The 17706-nt window shown below is 39.1% G+C and overlaps 4 protein-coding genes across 11 annotated transcripts in view; all 4 read right to left on the bottom strand.

Annotated features, from left to right (window-relative positions):
* The window catches only part of HOXB3 (homeobox B3), a 58976-nt gene extending 58881 nt beyond the window's left edge, over positions 1-95 (bottom strand). For all 3 annotated transcript variants that reach the window (XM_078850758.1, XM_078850757.1, XM_073325531.2), the window contains exon 1: positions 7-95. The gene's annotated coding sequence lies outside the window, so the exon portion shown is untranslated. The remainder of the gene's footprint in view (positions 1-6) is intronic.
* Positions 96-2945: 2850 nt separating this feature from the next.
* Positions 2946-7904, bottom strand: HOXB7 (homeobox B7). Its single transcript, XM_073325965.2, has 2 exons — positions 6341-7904; positions 2946-3313 (listed from the first exon to the last, which is right to left on the bottom strand). The coding sequence occupies exons 1-2, from the start codon at positions 6738-6740 to the stop codon at positions 3060-3062; spliced, it is 654 nt and encodes a 217-aa protein (XP_073182066.1). The 5' UTR covers positions 6741-7904; the 3' UTR covers positions 2946-3059.
* Positions 7905-7925: 21 nt separating this feature from the next.
* Positions 7926-10704, bottom strand: HOXB8 (homeobox B8). Of its 2 annotated transcripts, none has more exons than XM_073325963.2 (2): positions 10008-10704; positions 7926-9389 (listed from the first exon to the last, which is right to left on the bottom strand). In XM_073325963.2, exons 1-2 carry the CDS (start codon positions 10426-10428, stop codon positions 9082-9084), a joined length of 729 nt encoding a protein of 242 aa, XP_073182064.1. In that variant the 5' UTR covers positions 10429-10704; the 3' UTR covers positions 7926-9081. The 2 variants fall into 2 exon arrangements, with proteins under 2 accessions (XP_073182064.1, XP_073182065.1); XM_073325964.2 differs by having other exon boundaries at positions 7926-9386.
* A 6627-nt stretch (positions 10705-17331) lies between these two features.
* HOXB9 (homeobox B9) overlaps positions 17332-17706 on the bottom strand; it is a 20931-nt gene continuing 20556 nt past the window's right edge. For all 5 annotated transcript variants that reach the window (XM_078850706.1, XM_073325741.2, XM_078850708.1 and 2 more), the window contains one exon: positions 17332-17706. This exon is cut by the window's right edge and continues 1326 nt beyond it. The gene's annotated coding sequence lies outside the window, so the exon portion shown is untranslated.

The raw sequence follows: 17706 nt of genomic DNA, 5'->3' as shown, positions 1-17706 counted from the left end.
CCTTACCTTTTGACGTCCATTTCTGTGGTATAAGTTTTTTTTTTTAAGCAAGTAGCGTTTGTTTATCTTTTAGCTGACAAATATTGTCCCAACCTGATAGCCGTCGATTGTCTCTCTGACTTGTGATAGCTTCTTGCATTGCTGTCATTTGCACAGAAAATGGAGTAACTTCCCTCCTTGAAAAATATCAGCCTCCACTCGGTACAGAATCTCCACTTCCCCTCCATTACTACTGAGACTCCAAAATCAGCAGGCAAATTAACACAGGAATTAAAATAAAAAAACCTTTTAAGTCTCTCTCGCTCTCTTTTGGGGGGTGAGAGTGCGTGTGTCTTGTGTTTACCCCCCTCCACCACCTCCTCCCCCTTTTAGCCCTTTCGAGTTTATACACGAAAGTAAAACAATGTAAAGAAGCAAGAGCCCTATAGAGGACACTGATCCGACCCAAGGTACAGCGGCCAAAAGAATGGTGCAATATAACCACATGGGAAATCATAAAAAGTTCATGTTCACGGTTAGCAGTCCACATGACCGGCTCTGGCCAATCCCAGAACCCAGCCACTCATAAAGTTCTATCACAAAGTTGTAAATTTTCATAAAACAACAAGGAATTTATTGCATTTCTTCATGACTGCTTTACCGGCAGTCTTTTTCTTAGACGCCATCTTTTATTTTTTAAACAAAAATATAAGAATATGCAAAGATCTTTTTTTTTCTTTTTTTCCCTGGTGGGGGATTTAATGGAGGTGCCAGAATCAGACCTTACACAGAAGGCTAAAAAAAGATTTTTAAAGGACAGGCGATGTTCAAGCAGCGGGTTTTATTTTAACCTTATTTAGCTGTGTAATTGTGAATCCTTCTGCTAAAACAGAAAATGAACCATTGCGGGCGTCGGAGAATTTGGAAATAGAGAAATGCAAATATATTGAAAGAGAAATGCTGTCTGTATCTAGAACGTAATCTAACCCTATGTATTTATGTGTCACTACGTATTTAGGATCCAACACACCACGCACTCAGAACGTTAATTGGAAATCCTGACACTAGGTAATTTTCGTGTGTGGAAATCACGGGCGGGCTGTAAGATTTGCTACTACGCTGATAAGATGTGCTTCAATAGATTGAGCATAATAAAGATTTTTTAAAAAAATCCTTAATTCAGAGATGCCCGTCGCTGTAGAGGTACATGTCCCAGGGACAATAGATCTGGCCCAATACAGCAAGACACCTTTCACGAGCAATAGGAATTTTCTGGAACCCAGTTTTCGCTCTGGAAAGAGTGTGTATGAAAACACATGACAATGGGGGGATTTGATAAGGGAACATTTAGTTTTCACCTTTTATTCTCTGATCAAGTGGGATTTCTGTGTAAACGCCATAATATATGATCCATATAGTAAGTGGCCTAACACCGTGATTTTTTTTTTAGTAATGTGTTACATTATTTTATCTAAAAGCTTTAATATTCTTATTTCGGCATCCCACTGTATTAATAAGTGGAAATCAAGTGTTGTGTATTGGGGGTAAAATGAAAGAAAGATATTTTATTAAATGTTTTCAGCTTCCGTGAGAAAGAAAGAAAGAAAGAAGCCATTTAACAGCTACACCTAATTCCACGCGGTCTGCTATATTCGTATTCCTATTACACACACATTTCTAGAACTGCGTACATCTCCTACTTGAAGAATACGTTCCTTTATTGCGTACACTGGAAATGTTAAAAAGAGGGAGAGAGAGAGAGAGAGAGAGAGAGATGCTCGCAAGTGCTTAAAATTAGTTACCGTTGTTTTGCATTGTTGATTTTCCTGAGTTTAATTGGTTTCATTTATTTTATGTGTGTTTTGATGTTAAACATTATGCCGTGCTAATGAAATACTTACAATCCACGATAAAGCAATCGAAAGGGGGGAACAACAAACCCCAAACCATAGCAAAATATCTTGTGTCCTAGGGAAAGGGTCAGATTAGTCACAAGAATCAATATATAATATAGAAATAGGGTTTTTTTTTTATTGTTTCTTGCTTCTCTGCTTTTACCTTTCCCGTCTTTTTTCCCAGTAGAATAATCTCTGAAGATATTTGGAGGAAGGGAAAAGAGTGAAATCTGCAAATCCATATTCTTGGCAATTGTTTTTTTATACCCGACTATGAGTTTTATTTCGCTAAATGTTTTAAAGTCTTAACATTTGTAGAAATGTCATTAAAATGTTAAATACGACTGTTATGCTGAAAATTATCTGGTCCGAATAAGATGACGTATCAGGGGAAATTAAAGGGGATATTTTCTTTATATCCAGAAATAAACAACTGAATTCTAATAATGCAAACACATAAGAAAAGTGCAATGAACTGAACACAGTTTTAGACTATTGGTGGGTGTTTTTATTATTATTATTTTGAAGAATAATAATCACAAACCAGGAAAAAGAAACTCGCTGCTATTAAATAATCGTCTACCTTGATATACACCGCTTTACTCAGCACAATATTAATTCATTTTTTCTAATGACTTGAACAAGGAAGTGGTCCAGGTAAAAATATACACAGACAAAAACAACATCGCAACCAGAAAAGAACCACAGAGGTTACAACAGAACAAGCGATCATCATAATTCATATTATGTACAGAGTACTATATACGCTATGTATAATTTCCCTTCATACTTTCAGATCACATTTTCTAATTAAAGGTGCTAACACGGCCACATTACTTCATACCAAAAAAGTACACAAGGAAATACAAACAGGGAGATTTACAAATACTTGTACTGTATGAAGACTCACATAGAAAAATGTGTCTATCTGACTCTAAAGCCACATTTAATAGGTAGATATTATTATCCATTCTATTGTACAAAAAAAAAAAAGAGACTAACATAGGTAGTATTTTTTTTTTCAGTATCAGGAAACAGAATGCACCATTCTTAGGCTTGTTTTTATTTTGATTTCATTTATTTTATATATATATATATATATATATATAGTCCTTTATGTTTAGGTTTCACGTTTCCTGGATTAGCTTTCTGGACTAAAGTCCCCTTCACCCAAACCCATCCCTTTCATTCTTCTTCATCATCTTCAGCGTCTGGTTTTTCCTGGCTATTTGAACTGGTGCATGCGGTTTTATTTTCTTTTTTCCACTTCATGCGTCTGTTCTGGAACCAGATTTTGATCTGCCTCTCTGTCAGGCACAAAGCATGAGCGATTTCGATGCGTCTTCTTCTGGTCAAATAGCGGTTATAGTGGAATTCTTTCTCCAGCTCCAGGGTTTGGTACCTGGTGTAGGTCTGACGTCCTCTTTTCCTGTCAGTCCCTGTGAAACAATAAATTAGAATCAAATGAACTCTGGGTAGCTGTTGGGTTGCCTTTTTGTTTGTTTGGTTGTTTGGTTGTTTTTTTCTTTAAACATATTCCAGATATTGTCCATAATAGCCTAGCTATGTAATACACCAACGGCAGATCCCCAGTTGTTTCCTCAAAAGAGCGCTGACAACTTAGAATCCGATCCTTGTATTTTTGGAAGAATATAACATTCTAATAGAACACACACACACACCCATCGCATATTTAATTATTTTTCTTATCTGGGGAGCGGGGGGAAGTGTTACCTATTTTCAGATTGTGTTTGTGTGGGAGAGAACTTCAACAAGTTTGCTACCACTTTCATATTAAAGCATTTGTTTTTATTTTTTAACCTAAGAAATTTCCCATTAACCAGGGAATAAATACATTAATAAATACTTTCCATAGCTAGATAGAAGCCTCTGCTAAATATACCATTTCAATTATTTGTCCTCTGTTAAAGCTGTCATCATTTAGCCCTGTTTGTAAGCTGCGCAATGGTCTTAATTATTTAACGGAATATTTTCTATATTACATTGCTCTGGTCTACTGGCAAGGGGCAGGCAGTGGTTGACATGGATAATGTTACTTCCCCAGATGAAAGTGGGGTATTTTTTTAAAAATCTGTCAGAAAGATGGGGCTGCATAACCAGAGGTTTTTGAAGAGGATATTTTTATCTACATGGGAACAGGCTGAAACAAAGACTCGGCAGTCATCCGGCATTACCCGCAACTATTTAGTTGTCTGTGAAAGGGGACTGGAATGAAACCAGAGCACATTTTCGTGCCATTTGCTGGAATTCAATTGGAAATAATTATGCAGCATCATGATGTTTGTGGTTTCTATTCAGTTGATACCCAGGATGGCCAATACAAGCCCTCGACATCCATCCAAAACATTCCAGTGGACTTTTTTTTTGGGGGGGGGGGGAGGTAAGGAAGAAAAGACTTATTAAAGAAAGGAAAAGGAAAACGGCCAGGCGAGCTGTAAAAGGGGCAAGGAAGTAAAATGTGCAATTCTGTGGAATGTGGGTTGTAAAATCTGTTGAGGAAAGAGCCATAAACTGTTGCTGAATGGGGAATTGCTATACTATCTTCCCATCGCAGATGAAATTCCACAAACGCAATTACACGGTGGGCAAAAGTGGTGGTGGTGGGGGATCTCTAGGAGCAGGTAGTGTTTTAGTTTTAGGCACTGCAAACCACAAAATATGCCTCTTGGAGGGCTTGTCTTCGCAGGAATCCAGCATATTCGCACGACTTCAAAATCCTCCCTAGCCTTGTTGTTATCCTGTGGCACATTTTAGAAAGAAGGAGTGGGGAATCCTTAAATCGAAAGGCAGAGATGAAGTGTTCACAACCAGAAATATTTGGTCTTTGATACATCAGCTGTAAAAGTGAATGAATTATGGAGCAGGTAATGGAAAATACTGACCACAAATAAGTATAGGGTAAACTCTTGCTTGCTCAATCGCCTGCATTGGGTTTCCTTCAACTGGCACATACATTGGGCAGGAGTTTGTTCTCCCCTGAAGTTTCCTACCAAGACACGTTCAAACTATCTGGCTTAAAGTTAACTCATCACTCAGGAGGCTATCAAGTTGCAATCTGGCAAATCATAGGAAAGTCAGAGCTTTTAGTAGCATCGAAATGAGCTCACATGTTCCACACTGCTTTCAATGCGGCAGCAATCCTTCTTTAAAAACCTGCCTTTAGAGTGAAAACGAGATATTAATATTTCAGTTTGCTAGGTAGTGGTCTCAGAAAGACCAGATAAGAATTAGAAATGATTTCGTCCAACAAAAAGAGAGAGAGAGAGAGAGAGAGACAGGCCAGCGTTTTCACGCCTTATAACCAGTGCATTTCTTAATTATTGAAATGAATTCAGTTTATTGGGAAACCAAGGGTATGGCAGAACACTATCTCTTGCAATGAATAAGGATATTTATTAAATGTTAATTGACACTAATATGCTGAGAGGACGCGTGTTTGTGAATGAAATATACGTATGCCAGCCGGGATGGGTGCATTAGACAGATTTGTATTTTAAATACATATGCTAAGTAGGCAGCTTCACTTCATGAGATCATGTCCCTCTCCCCTTATCTTGTGGCGAGGAAACAGAACCCACAGTTCCACGGCCAGCGTTTGTTCATCACTCTGACAGCATCATGTGGGTCTAACAACTTTTGGAACCTGGTGTAGGCACTTTGTCTAATAAGTCCAATGCAGGGTCCATTACCGCTGATCAGCACCTTATCCAGAGCTTCTCCAATAGGCCATGAAAAAGCATAAACACGCCGACCCTGATTAATCAGTGATTCTAGCCGCTGCGTTATTTACACGAGACCCGCATCTCTTTATTTATTTATTTGTTCCCCTTCCGCAATTTCACAATTTTGAAAGCAGGGATTGAATTGCAAACTGGAATTATGTGTTGCCGTTTCTATTAGACGAATGGTCACATTCAGGGCTTAATTGCGCTGTCTGGGACGTTATGCTAAGGGTCTGGTAATTAGCGCTCTAGCAATCTTAAACAAGCCAGCAAAATTAATTAATTAATTTTATTTAAAAAAAAAAAAAAAACCCTGCGAGCCGCCTGTACGGAGTTTCTTTAGGAACAAGCAAACAAAAACATTTTAAAAAAATAGAGTTAAGTATGGGGACAATTAGCTAATGGTTATGATTTTGCAGCCCTGCCTTTCCTCGCTAAGACAAACTGCCTTTTGCATCGCATACACGCAGCACCAGCCGCTCTAATAAATATTTAAAGCTAAAAGGATGGGTTTATGGGGGTGGGGTGGGGGGTGTCTCTCTCTCCCTCTCGAAGGCAGAGAGAGAGCGAAAGAGCGTTTCCTTTTCGGCGAAACGTCATAAAAGGAGTTGGGGACAATTCCCCCCTCCCCTCCCCTCATTTCCCCCCCCCACCCCTCCCGCACGCCATAAAATAATTTACATCCCCCCCCGGCGACTTTCTTTAAGGAGGCTTTTGACTTACCTGTACTCCTCATCCAGGGATAGATCCGGAAGTTGCTCTCGCTTTGCAAGTCTGAGTCCCTCTGATCCGTTTTGCTGCAAGTCTGCTTGGAGGCGTCTCCCGGGCACATCATCGAGAGGTTTTGCTCAAACGGAGAACAGTGCATGTTGAAAGAACTGGTTTCCAGGCCGTAGCTGGTGGAATACATGCTGGAGGTTTGGGGGTGCATGCTACTCCCATTGGCGTAGAGCCCAGGCATGCTGGTAGCAAACGAGGCGCTGGAACCGGATCCATACCCCGTTCGCTGGGTATTGGAGGCAAAAGCGCACGAAGTTTGCTCAGGAAAGACGCCGGATGGGAAAACTGAACTTGCGGCTTGATATTTAGAAAATAAAGCATTCGCATAATACAATGAACTCATAATTTGGCCGGGTGATTTGTAGGCCGGGACGTTTTAGTGTCGGTTTTACGAGGTACCGTGATATATTACGGAATTAGAGTCCAGATTTACACCAAAAAGGACCCCCTTTTTCCTCCCTGACCATGTGACTCCGGGGCACGTGATTTTGCCCGCTCCAATCAGCAGCCAGCTTCCCCACTGGCTCCTGGTAATGTGGAAAAAAAAAAAAAGAACTAGAGTATGGCTGGATTTATAAAATATGATAAATAATGGATGTGATATAAACCCTCCAAGATCTATGCGAGAATGGGGCGGAATTGTGCTGGAGTCGATAAGCAACCTGTAATCAGTTTTCAACTGAGACGAAGGGGGGGGGGAGGGAGGCTAGAAACACTTTGGTTATAAAACAGCATCTTTCTCTCTCTCTCTTTGCTGGGAGAAATAAATGAACGGGGCTCTCTTTATTCCTTTATTGATTCTGTCTAAAATTCCTTCCTTCGCCCCATAAGATTTCCACTGTCTTTGTCGTAGTTTTTCAGGAGCCTGTACACCCTTCCCCCCACCCCCTTATCTGTAGCCCCGAAAAGACAAATGCCTCATTGATACCTAATACTTTAGGGTTTTTGTAAAAAAAAAATAAAAAGAGCTATTCGGCCGTATATTTAATTCATTCTCGTGCCACGGGCGTTGAGCTGCGCATTGAGCTGGCATTTGCTTTCCTTGTTGCGAAAAATAAAGACTATACAGATCCCTTGTTTAGCTTGTCAGCGGTTCTAGGGCAGCCAATTACAACTATAAGTAAAGCGTTACCAGCTGGCTGCTTAGCTTTCTGCTGGGGAAGCAGGGAGATCTTCCAAAAAGTAACCTGTCTCTCTCTCTCTCTCTCCCCTTCTCGTTTTTAAATCAAAGCCTTACTGAGAAATGAGAGGATAATGATTGATCTGCATCTCAGATTTTCGCTGTTCCGCCTTTCCAAGGTTCTGTTGAAAGGGAAAATAAACCTCAAGCACACACACTTCAGTAGTTACATGGTGGAAGATATCAGGCAAAGCAGGAAGGGTTAGCATGTCAGCCACTCAATTGCATAACTGACAATTCTGCAAACAGATTAGGGGATGGGGGGGGAGTGATTCATTTCTGAGTGATTGGGATTCATCTTGGGGAAACTGGGAGTAAGCAATGAAAGAAATATTTACCTTGAGGAAGGATTTCCACACAGCCACCTAATCTGTCAACATATATGAACTGTTAAAAAACAACAGCAAAACAATCCATCCCCCCGCCCCACACACTTCCAAAGAAGAAAAACCCTGCGAGCCAATTCAGCCTCTGCCTCCTCCAGCCTTAATAGCAACCTAAACTCTTCAGTCTCGCTACAGGGTAAGCACTCCTTTGACTGCAAGGTCTGCAATTCTGACACAATTGACTTTTATTTCCTTTCTATCAAAGTAGTCCTGGAGGAAATGAAGCAGAGTAAAAGAATGATGTCACGGGATTCTCGCTTGTAAACTTTATTGTAACTTTCTTCCGCCGCTTCCAGGTTTAGACAATAGAACAAAGTGATGAAAGAACAACAAAATATATCATTAGTTCCCCCATAAAGTAATTCACGTATACAGTATACATTCTTTTTCACAGTAAACCTAAGGATCACTTTACAACTTGCTCCACTGTGCGCATGCTAACTAAAGGAGAGAGGAGGAGAAGAAGAAGAAGAAGAAGAAAAGCCTTTTGGAAGAGACACAAAATTGTAAAAAAACAAAACAAAACAAACAAACAAAAAAAAAACAAACAAACCCCCAAACCAAACCCCAAGAACAGAAGCAAGGAAAGTGACGAAATAATAATCATAAAAGAGAGGGAGAGACAGAGTAGGAGAGATAACTACAGCATAAATAGGCAGTTTCATGTTGTCGGGATGTCCGTTTCAATAGCTACCTCCAGTACATACAGTTAACCACAACAAAAAGGAGGAGGGTTCAAAAGTGCACAATATAATTTCACATAAACTCCTATAGCATTGAAAGCAGAGTTAACCAACCCCCCAGCAAAGAAGAGAGCGAGAGAGAGAGAGAAAATTCACAGTCATGTTTTACATAAGCTATTGCGATACACTACCACTAGTTAATAACTGGCGAAAGGCTAGAAAGACCTCCGGATCTCTTTTGCATACTGTTCATTGTACCAAAGGACAATCAGGGAAAGTGGGTGCTTACAGCTATATTGTTTTACAGCAATAAAAGGGTTTCCCCCCTCTTTTCTATGCATTGTTTCCCCTCCCCCCCCTTACATTAACTGCCATTAATGTAAGAGTCAGGATCCCATCAGACCCTTAGTGCTTGCCTCTCAGTTCTTAAAAATCTTATTTCTTGTCCCCCTTCTGTCCGTCCCCTTCCTCATCCACCTCCTGGGCTCTTTCCATTTTCTGTTTTTCCAGTTCTTCCTGCTCGCATTTGCTGCTGGGAAACTTGTCTTTGTTGTTTTCCTTTTTCCATTTCATCCTTCTGTTCTGGAACCAGATTTTGACCTGCCTTTCTGTCAGTCCCAGGGCGTGCGACACCTCGATCCTCCGTTTGCGGGTCAGGTAGGGATTAAAGAGAAATTCCTTCTCCAGCTCCAGGGTTTGGTAGCGGCTGTAGGTCTGCCTCCCCCGTCTGCGTCCAGCGGCTGCTGGGGGGTGGCAAAGGTTGGGGGAGAAGAGAAGGAGGTTGAAAGATACATAAACCAGGCTCCGGAATAGAAAGCGAAGGGGGGGGGGGGAGGAAAGGAGAGAGGAGACACAGAAGCAAAGGCAGGAAACAAACACAGAGACAGACCCTACTCTTCTATAACATTACAAAGGTGTGTGGGGGGGGGGATAACTCTCAAGGAAAGCGTGTGGGGGTGGAAAAATCACACAACCCACTCTCCCAGAGCGGGGCTAGCAAAAATGGGTTCACTTGCAAAAAAAAAAAAAAATCTCTCCCCACTCCTTTGTAGTCAAAGCACAGTGTATAGCTAGACCCCGGGCGAAAACCAAAACCAGAACAAAACAAAACACAAAAACACCCTCAAATGAAGGCGCTTTCAGGCTATAAAAGTGCAATAAACTTTAGGGGAAGCGCCCCACATTGAAAGCCCAGCTCTCCACAAGGAGAAGAAAAAGGTCTCCTTCAGGGTAATTAAACTATAAAGCAATTTACAAGTGCAAAAGTTTACCCCCATAAAGCAGTAAAAAGTCACTGTGGAAAGGGGATACTTTATGGGCTCAGGAAATGCCTCCTCTCTGCCCTTTCTATTTCGCCTCACCTTGCGGTCGCATCCAAGGGAAAAGCTGTGTCGGAGAAGGACTCTGCTCTGAATTCTCCGCCTCTTCCCCCAGGCCGCTGGAAGCTAGCTTGCAATCCGTGTACTGCACCAAGTCCGATTCCTGGGCACTGAACAGGCTCTGTCTTTGCAATGGGTCGTATCCATAGAAGTTGCTTGGGTCCCCATGGCACGCTACAGCGCAGGGATTCTGTTGGTAAGGGGAGCTGGAGAGAGAGGATGCTCCGTGGTAGAACTCCTGAATTTGGGTCGGATGCTGGAAGGTACCACCCGTGCTGGGTCCATACACAACTGTGGGTCTACCTCCAAGATCCTGAGCAAAGCCACAGTCATAGTAGTTGGGGCGCAGAGAGTCCCCGGTTTTGTATTTGGAGAACAGTGAATTGACAAAATAAGAGCTCATTTTAATTTTTTTAAAAAAAAAAAAACCACGGGAATCTATTAGCGCAGAAAGAGCTAAGATGCTAAGCAACAACAGTTTGTGATTTCCAGGAATATAAAAGGAGGATATAATCAAAACTCTAAGCCTGCATGATATTGAATTCCTGCTCCCCCCCCCCTAAAAAAATCGCCACTTATAGAGTTCTCGCTTTACATTTCCAAGAAGAGATGCCAGTTCATAAACAGTTTTCAGTGATTTACTTCGGCGCAAATGAGTTGTTTCATATTTTGCAGTGTCTTTTCATGATCATTTGCATCTATTACCAAAACCTCATCCTATTGGCTTCTCCTTACTCCACACGGACTCTGCACTGCATGATTGTGAAAAGAAGAGTGTGAGGGAATAAAGAAGGAAAAGCCAGAGAGGGAGGGAGAGAGAGAGAGCGAGAGAGAGAGAGGGAGAGAGGTGGGGTGAATATACGGATTAAATATGTTTAACTACCTACATTAATGAGATATCTCTCGCCTCACAACAAATCAAATACCTAGACCACCCAAAAGATTGATTTTTGGGGAGTGCTGGAAAATCAAAGAGAGGCGCGCTCAGTCGTTAATTTCAAAATTTTAACGAGGCAGTTTTAGCCTTTTTAAATGTCAGGGTCGCTTTGGAAAACTGTAAAAGAACAGGATTTAATTGCTACCAGTTTTAAAAGGTCCTATAAATGTAATTGGTATTTTAATACAAGTTATCAAATCATACAGCTTCTTATCCTAAACATATTTTAAAACAAACGAGGTAGTCATATTTAACATTTTAATGATCAATTTCCTTATTATTGATAAAGGTTTAACTATCCCATGAAGGGAATTGCGTTTGTAATAGCCCCCCCAAAAGGCTGTAAACTGTTTAACCAACTATAAAACGCCATAAAGCCAGGGATGTTGTTGTTGTTTATACCGCACTACATAAAAGCTGGTAGGGTTTTATGAGTTCCTTCCTCTACTGCTATAAAACAGAGGTTTCGATTGGAACCTTTCTCATTATTGCAAGATGTTGGGGTGTCAATATTGAATTAAAATGATGACAGTTTTTTCATATACAACATTGACTTTTTGTGGCTCCCCGCTACCCCCCCCCCCATCCCATCTCCCCCTCCCTCCCACCGGAGAGGATTTGTTAAAGATGTCGCTGGGCATGATGGCAACCTAAAGAATTGTTTCGCTTATCACATCCAAACCAGAACCTTTATGGACATTAACTGATGCTGGTTCCCCCATCTCCACTCCCCTCCAACTTCAACTTTTAATTTTTTTTTAACATGGTGCTTACGGAAGCTGGGAAGAAGAGGGGGTGGGATGGGGGGGAATGAGGTAGCAAGACTTTGTATTTTATTGACATTTGGTAACAGCCGAGCAAAGTTACCCCTAACATGCCAACACTGCAGTTTTCCACAATATAAACACACAGGGGGTAGATTTTGAAATTCATTTATGGCAGTCAGCAAATATTTCTGTAACATATTTCAGATAATAACTACACAAAACCCTCCCAACTTAAACGCTTCTCAGTGTCCCTAACACCCTCTCTCCTTACACCCCCTATATACTTCCAGCTATATTTTTCAATCTTTCAACCTTCAATGGGACGTAAAGAGACACTTCTGTATCTTTCTTTCCTCCCTGCCTACACATAAATTGCTTTCCGTTCCATCCAACTACCTTATACTTACACACAAAAGGTGAATAAAACATTATTTCGTGCCCAACCTCAAACTGGGGGACAATTTTCAATCATCTGCTTCCAAAACGCTAATAAGAAAAAGTTAAAAATGTTCCTGCTAGAGAGTCACTCTTTCTATTGTTTTGCTTAAAAACCTACATTAAAGACGGACAGCAGAAACATTTTACGAAAGAAAGAAAGAAAGAAAGAAAGAAAGAAAGAAAGAAAGAAAGAAAGAAAGAAAGAAAGAAAGAAAGAAAGAAAGAAAGAAAGAAAGAAAGAAAGAAAGAAAGAAAGAAAGTTAGGATCAGAGAATAAAAGTTTTAAACCATCCTTAGTATTTCTTTTCCTCTATTTTTCATAGGGATCATTTCATCCTATTCCAAAATCCTTTTGAAGTAATTATTGATGTTGGAGTGTTTGCAGAAGCAAAATTAAGATTTTCTTCTCCCCTAAAAGATAAGTTAAGATTTTATTTTTCTAGACAATTTTACTATAGATTGAGTACAGATTGTTTTTATCATAGATAGATAGATAGATAGATAGATAGATAGATAGATAGATAGATAGATAGATAGATAGATAGATAGATAGATAGATAGATACAGAAATGGTTCACCTGAGTAAACAGCAAAACATCTCAGGGTTTTGTGTGTGTGTGTGTTTTTAGAAAAATTAGGATGATTACTTTCAGTAACAAACAAACAAATAAAAACCAAATAAAAAGACAAAAGTATTTTCAGAAAGGAACTTACGTTCTTGTGTGTCTGTATAGATTTATATAAAATAAAACATATTATAAACTCAGATGTTGGTATAGAGAGAGACAGAGAAGGAGACAATTCAGTTGTTCTTGGAAGTTAGCATTTCTATCAAGTGCAGTAGAATTTTATGGTCATCATGTGGTACTAACTCATCAATGCATCAGAAATCAATGGCTGACCTTAAATCATTCATATACTGTACTAGTGATTCCTGATGAAAGGAAAATGTTTCTATTATAAGAAAAAGAAAAAGAGAGAGAGAGAGAGAGGATAATTTATAAATACCCAGTAGAGGAAAGATTTATTAAGAAATAACATAGAAAAAAAGCATACTACGGAAACCATAACTTTTCATTATTTTGCATTTTATTGAGTGTATAAAATGGACTTCTATTAATTTTACAGGTATTTCTGTTTAAATATGTATTTGGGTTTTTAGCATATTTAAATACAATTTAGAGCTATTTAAATTTTAGATTTGTAAACAACATATTAAATTCTGCATGGGAAACTATTGCTTTCAGTGGTGTATCCTTTTAATTTTGTTATATTCCGTTCCAGAAAATTATATACTGAAAAGTCATACATTTGTTGTATCTGTGAAGAGAAGCATTTATCCAGAGAATGTTTTGATACAAAAGTTTAAAAGAAATCTTATGTTAAAATTGTATTATTGTATTGCCTTGTTTTGCTTCTTCCTTACCTATATGTGTGTGACTATATTTTAACAATTATTGATTCATAATTTGGAGGGGGGAAAGATCAGAATGAAAATGAATTTCCAGATACAAAACTTTATATCGTTGTTGTTGCTAGACCAGTGGAATCTTTCTAAGTATTTCAGCACGGTAAATTTACTATTTTTGATTAACTTTATACTGTGGTTAGGCTCCTTTCTTATATTTTCTTAAATACCTATGGACGCCAGTTGAGCAAGCAATCAGCAATGTAATGGAACCGCTGGGCAAAAATACAAGCATACACAGTGCTTCAAGAGCCGTAAAACATGTGTTATGGAGACATTATTTGGTGTCTATGAGTGTAAACAATTTTAAATAAACAAATGAGAAAGGACTGTACAAGCATTTTTAAAAGCAAAAAACACGCTCCCCCCTCCCCGCGAAATCTTTGATTCATTCTTTTTCATTTCTGAACATGTAAATCTTAGATTTTAGCATAATTAAAATGTTGGCGTATAACAAACCGAACTAACGGCGTAGAAGACAAAATAGCAGTTTTTCAGATGGACGTTTAAAACAGATGCGTGTTTCATCCCAAATCCTGCTAGCATCCGGATTCCCAGATTTACCTTCTTTTGAATCTCATATAATTTACACACGCAGGAAAAAATAGATGTGGCCTGTAAAATCGGCAAAGTAGCTATAATTAACCCTATATTTTATCTCTCAGGATTATTCATACTCTTCTGCAATACCCAGTTTGTTGTTTCTAATGAAATCAAGGTGTTATTAAATAGCCTTAATGCTGAGGAACAGGCTCGTCTGCGATTTTTAACATGGAGCAACATCGCCATCTAGCGACCATCCGAATTAAAAATCCCCCTAGCCACACAAACAGATGAATCCAATAAAAACAGAGTAGGGGAAAGGTGGAGGGATGGAGGCGCGGGGAGGGTGGGGGGAGAGAGAAAACTTATTTGTTGAGGGAGGGGTGAAGCATGGAAATCGGGAAACCGTTCTTGACATTTTGCGGATAGGTGGTTATAAAAAAGTAAAAGCAAGCCCCAGAGTTTTCTGCAAACTATTCCTACCATCCAGTCTTTTTAGTAGCAATAAAGCAGGGAAAACGGGTTTGCTTCTGAAAACCACTATTGTTTCCAATTCCGAGACTAAACAATTGGGCATTCTCCTCTGGAGGGGGAAGGCTAGGGCTGTAAACAGATAAAGAGCTTCCCAAGCCCAGACGTCTCGCCAGAACTTCTGTGTATGTGTGTGTGTGTGTGTATGTGTGTTGTTGTTGTTGTGAGTTTATGGCTCGGGATTCTGGCAGCCTGGAATTGCTAAGAAAGAAAGAACAAAGGGAAGCATCCAGAGTGCTGGATTTTCACGGCATCTGCAAGAAAAGAATAAAGAAGAATAAATTAACATACTCCCTTCCCCCCACCTCCACCCCTTTAAAAAATCCCTTAAACAAAAACTTTGTATGTGATTGAGGCTGAAAGAAGAGTATTTACGTGTTGGGTTTCCCCACATCCTCAAGTCATTGTAGTAATTTAGGAGCTCCTGAAAGTTTTCTTGCACTGTTTGCTTTACAGCCGTTTAGTTCTTTAACCTTCAGAAATTTATACCCTGTAAAGTTTTATAGCGGTCATATTCTTTTATTGCAGCACACTGCACGTATTTTTTTATGACAAGTTACTTCCCTTCCTCTCTTTCTCCAGTAAGCTCCAAAAATCTTTTAACTTATTTTGTTTTCTTTGGGCTACCCCATAGAAAGAGGATTTCCCCCCCCCATCTTTTTAAAGTAAAATGTTGCCTTTTAGAGCACTCTTTCTTTATGTTAACAAAATTAGGGGAAAGAGACTCTTGACTGTATTTCTCATTGTTTCCTGCTGATCTGAACTTTAGGGTCTAATTTTTTTTGTTTGTTTTACTTTCCAGGCACTTATGTTTCTGCATGAGACATAAAGTGTAAAACGACTTCTAAATCAGGAGTTACTGATCAAGCCCTGGGGAAAAGGAATCCTATGTTATATATTCTGGTCATTCCTACCATAGGTGGGAATATTTTATTTCGTTTGCAAAGAATTTTTTAAAATTCCCCACTCACCTTATGGCCATTGTAGCCTATCTAGATTTAAAATAACGGTGCATCTAACCCAAGAAGGAAGGTCTCAGAAATACTTTGCAAAATTGATTTAGAAACGGAGTAGGTTAGAGTAGAAGCCAGGAAACACTTACTACACTGGAAATGAATAAATTTCATTTCTTCTATGGACACTTTTCCCCCACCTACACTGGCAAAAAATTGATCTTTATAATACACTTAACGAGCCACTATAGAACTCAGGAAAACACAATGAAAATATTTCTAAAATTTTAGATGAAGCAGTATAACACAATGAGAAATCGGTATTGTTGTTCTAAAATCGATTTTTATTCTGGAGCATTAAACATCTGTGGAAAATACATTTGGGCTTGTGCAACAGAAAACAGGGTTTCCAACAATTTGTTCTTTAAAAAAACAAAATCCTCTACTAAAACGAAGTAACATTTTTTACCATATTTAAAAAGCTTATTTCATTGTTGCCTTAAAGATATCCGCTCATCACCACAATGCTAAGGAAAGTGAAAAGAGATGTTATATCCTAGACTCCAGTAGATTGAACAAGTGAATTAAGTTATGGGTATTATTTGATCGTTTGTTTGTTTATAAATAGTAAGTGTTTAGATAAGCCTGTCTTGGATCAGTATGGAACCATATGCCAGATTTAGGCAGTATATTCAGTTCGTTAAAACTAGACTTTAGATTCATTTGTCCTTCTTTAAATGAAGAGAGAGAGAGAGAGAGAAAACAAAATATAATATACAGAACCTCAAACTTTAACAGGCCCAATCCTTGCTTTTCAATTCAGATGATTTTGAAAGTAAACCCAATGATCCTTTCCCCTTTTTTTTTCAGCTCAAAATGGGGGGAAATCCTGGTTTTTTTGAATTTCTTTTGAGAAGGAAAATTTCCATACAATGTGAAGTTTAGGTTAGATTTAACACACTGACGCTCTTCAGCAGTTAAAGTTGGAAAGTTTTACATGAGAAAGTCGAGGCTTAACAAGCATCTGAAGATTGGCCTTCAACATTTTCAGATCTGGTTTCTAGTCGACTGAAACCTTTCTTTTAAAAATGGGAGAAAACTAAACTTGTGTAAATTGCAGTGTACAGAACAGCGCCGCTATTGCCTCTGATCTTCAGATAATCTGAAAAGCAGGCGCAGGCTCCGAAGATGAAAAATATCCCTCTCGAATCTCTAGTAGTATAAAAATCTTTTCCTAAAAGTACAAGCAGTTTTCTTGTCTATGAAATTAGAATTGTATTGTTCTGCTCACACATCACCAGAAATATATTTCTTTTTTCTCCTTTTACATTTTTTTTTGTCATTAAAACTTGCCACCATACACTGTGTTATTCCTAGAAAGACTTTTGGTAGCTTGGTATACAAATGTGCACACGAAAAAAAAAAGGTAGGTTTATTTTGATCTTCTTCATCATTCTTTGAAAAGTAACAATTGAAGATCTCAACGTATACTCAAAAAGCAACATTGGAAACAAAACAAGCGTCAACGTCCACAGAAACACAATCACAGACACATTTTACAATACCCACCATATAGTCAACTTGTACTAAAGTTACTCCCCCACCTCCCTATCTCCCTCCCGCTCCTCTCCCACCCTTATTTCCCCCCTTCCCACCCCCCACCCCCCCCAAAAGTTAAATCTTACAGAGCGATAAAGGAATCACAGTCGTGGTTGGACGGGTATAGAGAAACCTCCAAGAGAGCTTTTAGATGAGAATTCAATTCCTTCCAGCATGAAATGAGACCTCTTTTGTAAACAATTAGGATACATATTTGTTACGTTAAATGCACACACACACACACACACACACACAAAAGCCAACCACAAGACAATCACAATTCTTTTAGGTCACTCAACCAGTAACAGTGTTCTTTTTCGTGTGGAAATGCAACAGCACGTATTAGAGTGTAATGTAAACAAGGTATCAGTGTAAAACGTGACTAACTCCTTTCTAACAGATCAGAAGGAAATATTCAAGTATAAACTTCTTATCTGAAATATCA

The sequence above is a fragment of the Lepidochelys kempii genome, chromosome 27 (genome assembly GCF_965140285.1).
Source record: "Lepidochelys kempii isolate rLepKem1 chromosome 27, rLepKem1.hap1, whole genome shotgun sequence".
In the NCBI taxonomy this organism is placed as follows: Eukaryota; Metazoa; Chordata; order Testudines; family Cheloniidae; genus Lepidochelys; species Lepidochelys kempii.
Note: the sequence above shows the minus strand (reverse complement) of the source record. Positions and strands in the feature narration are given on the sequence as shown.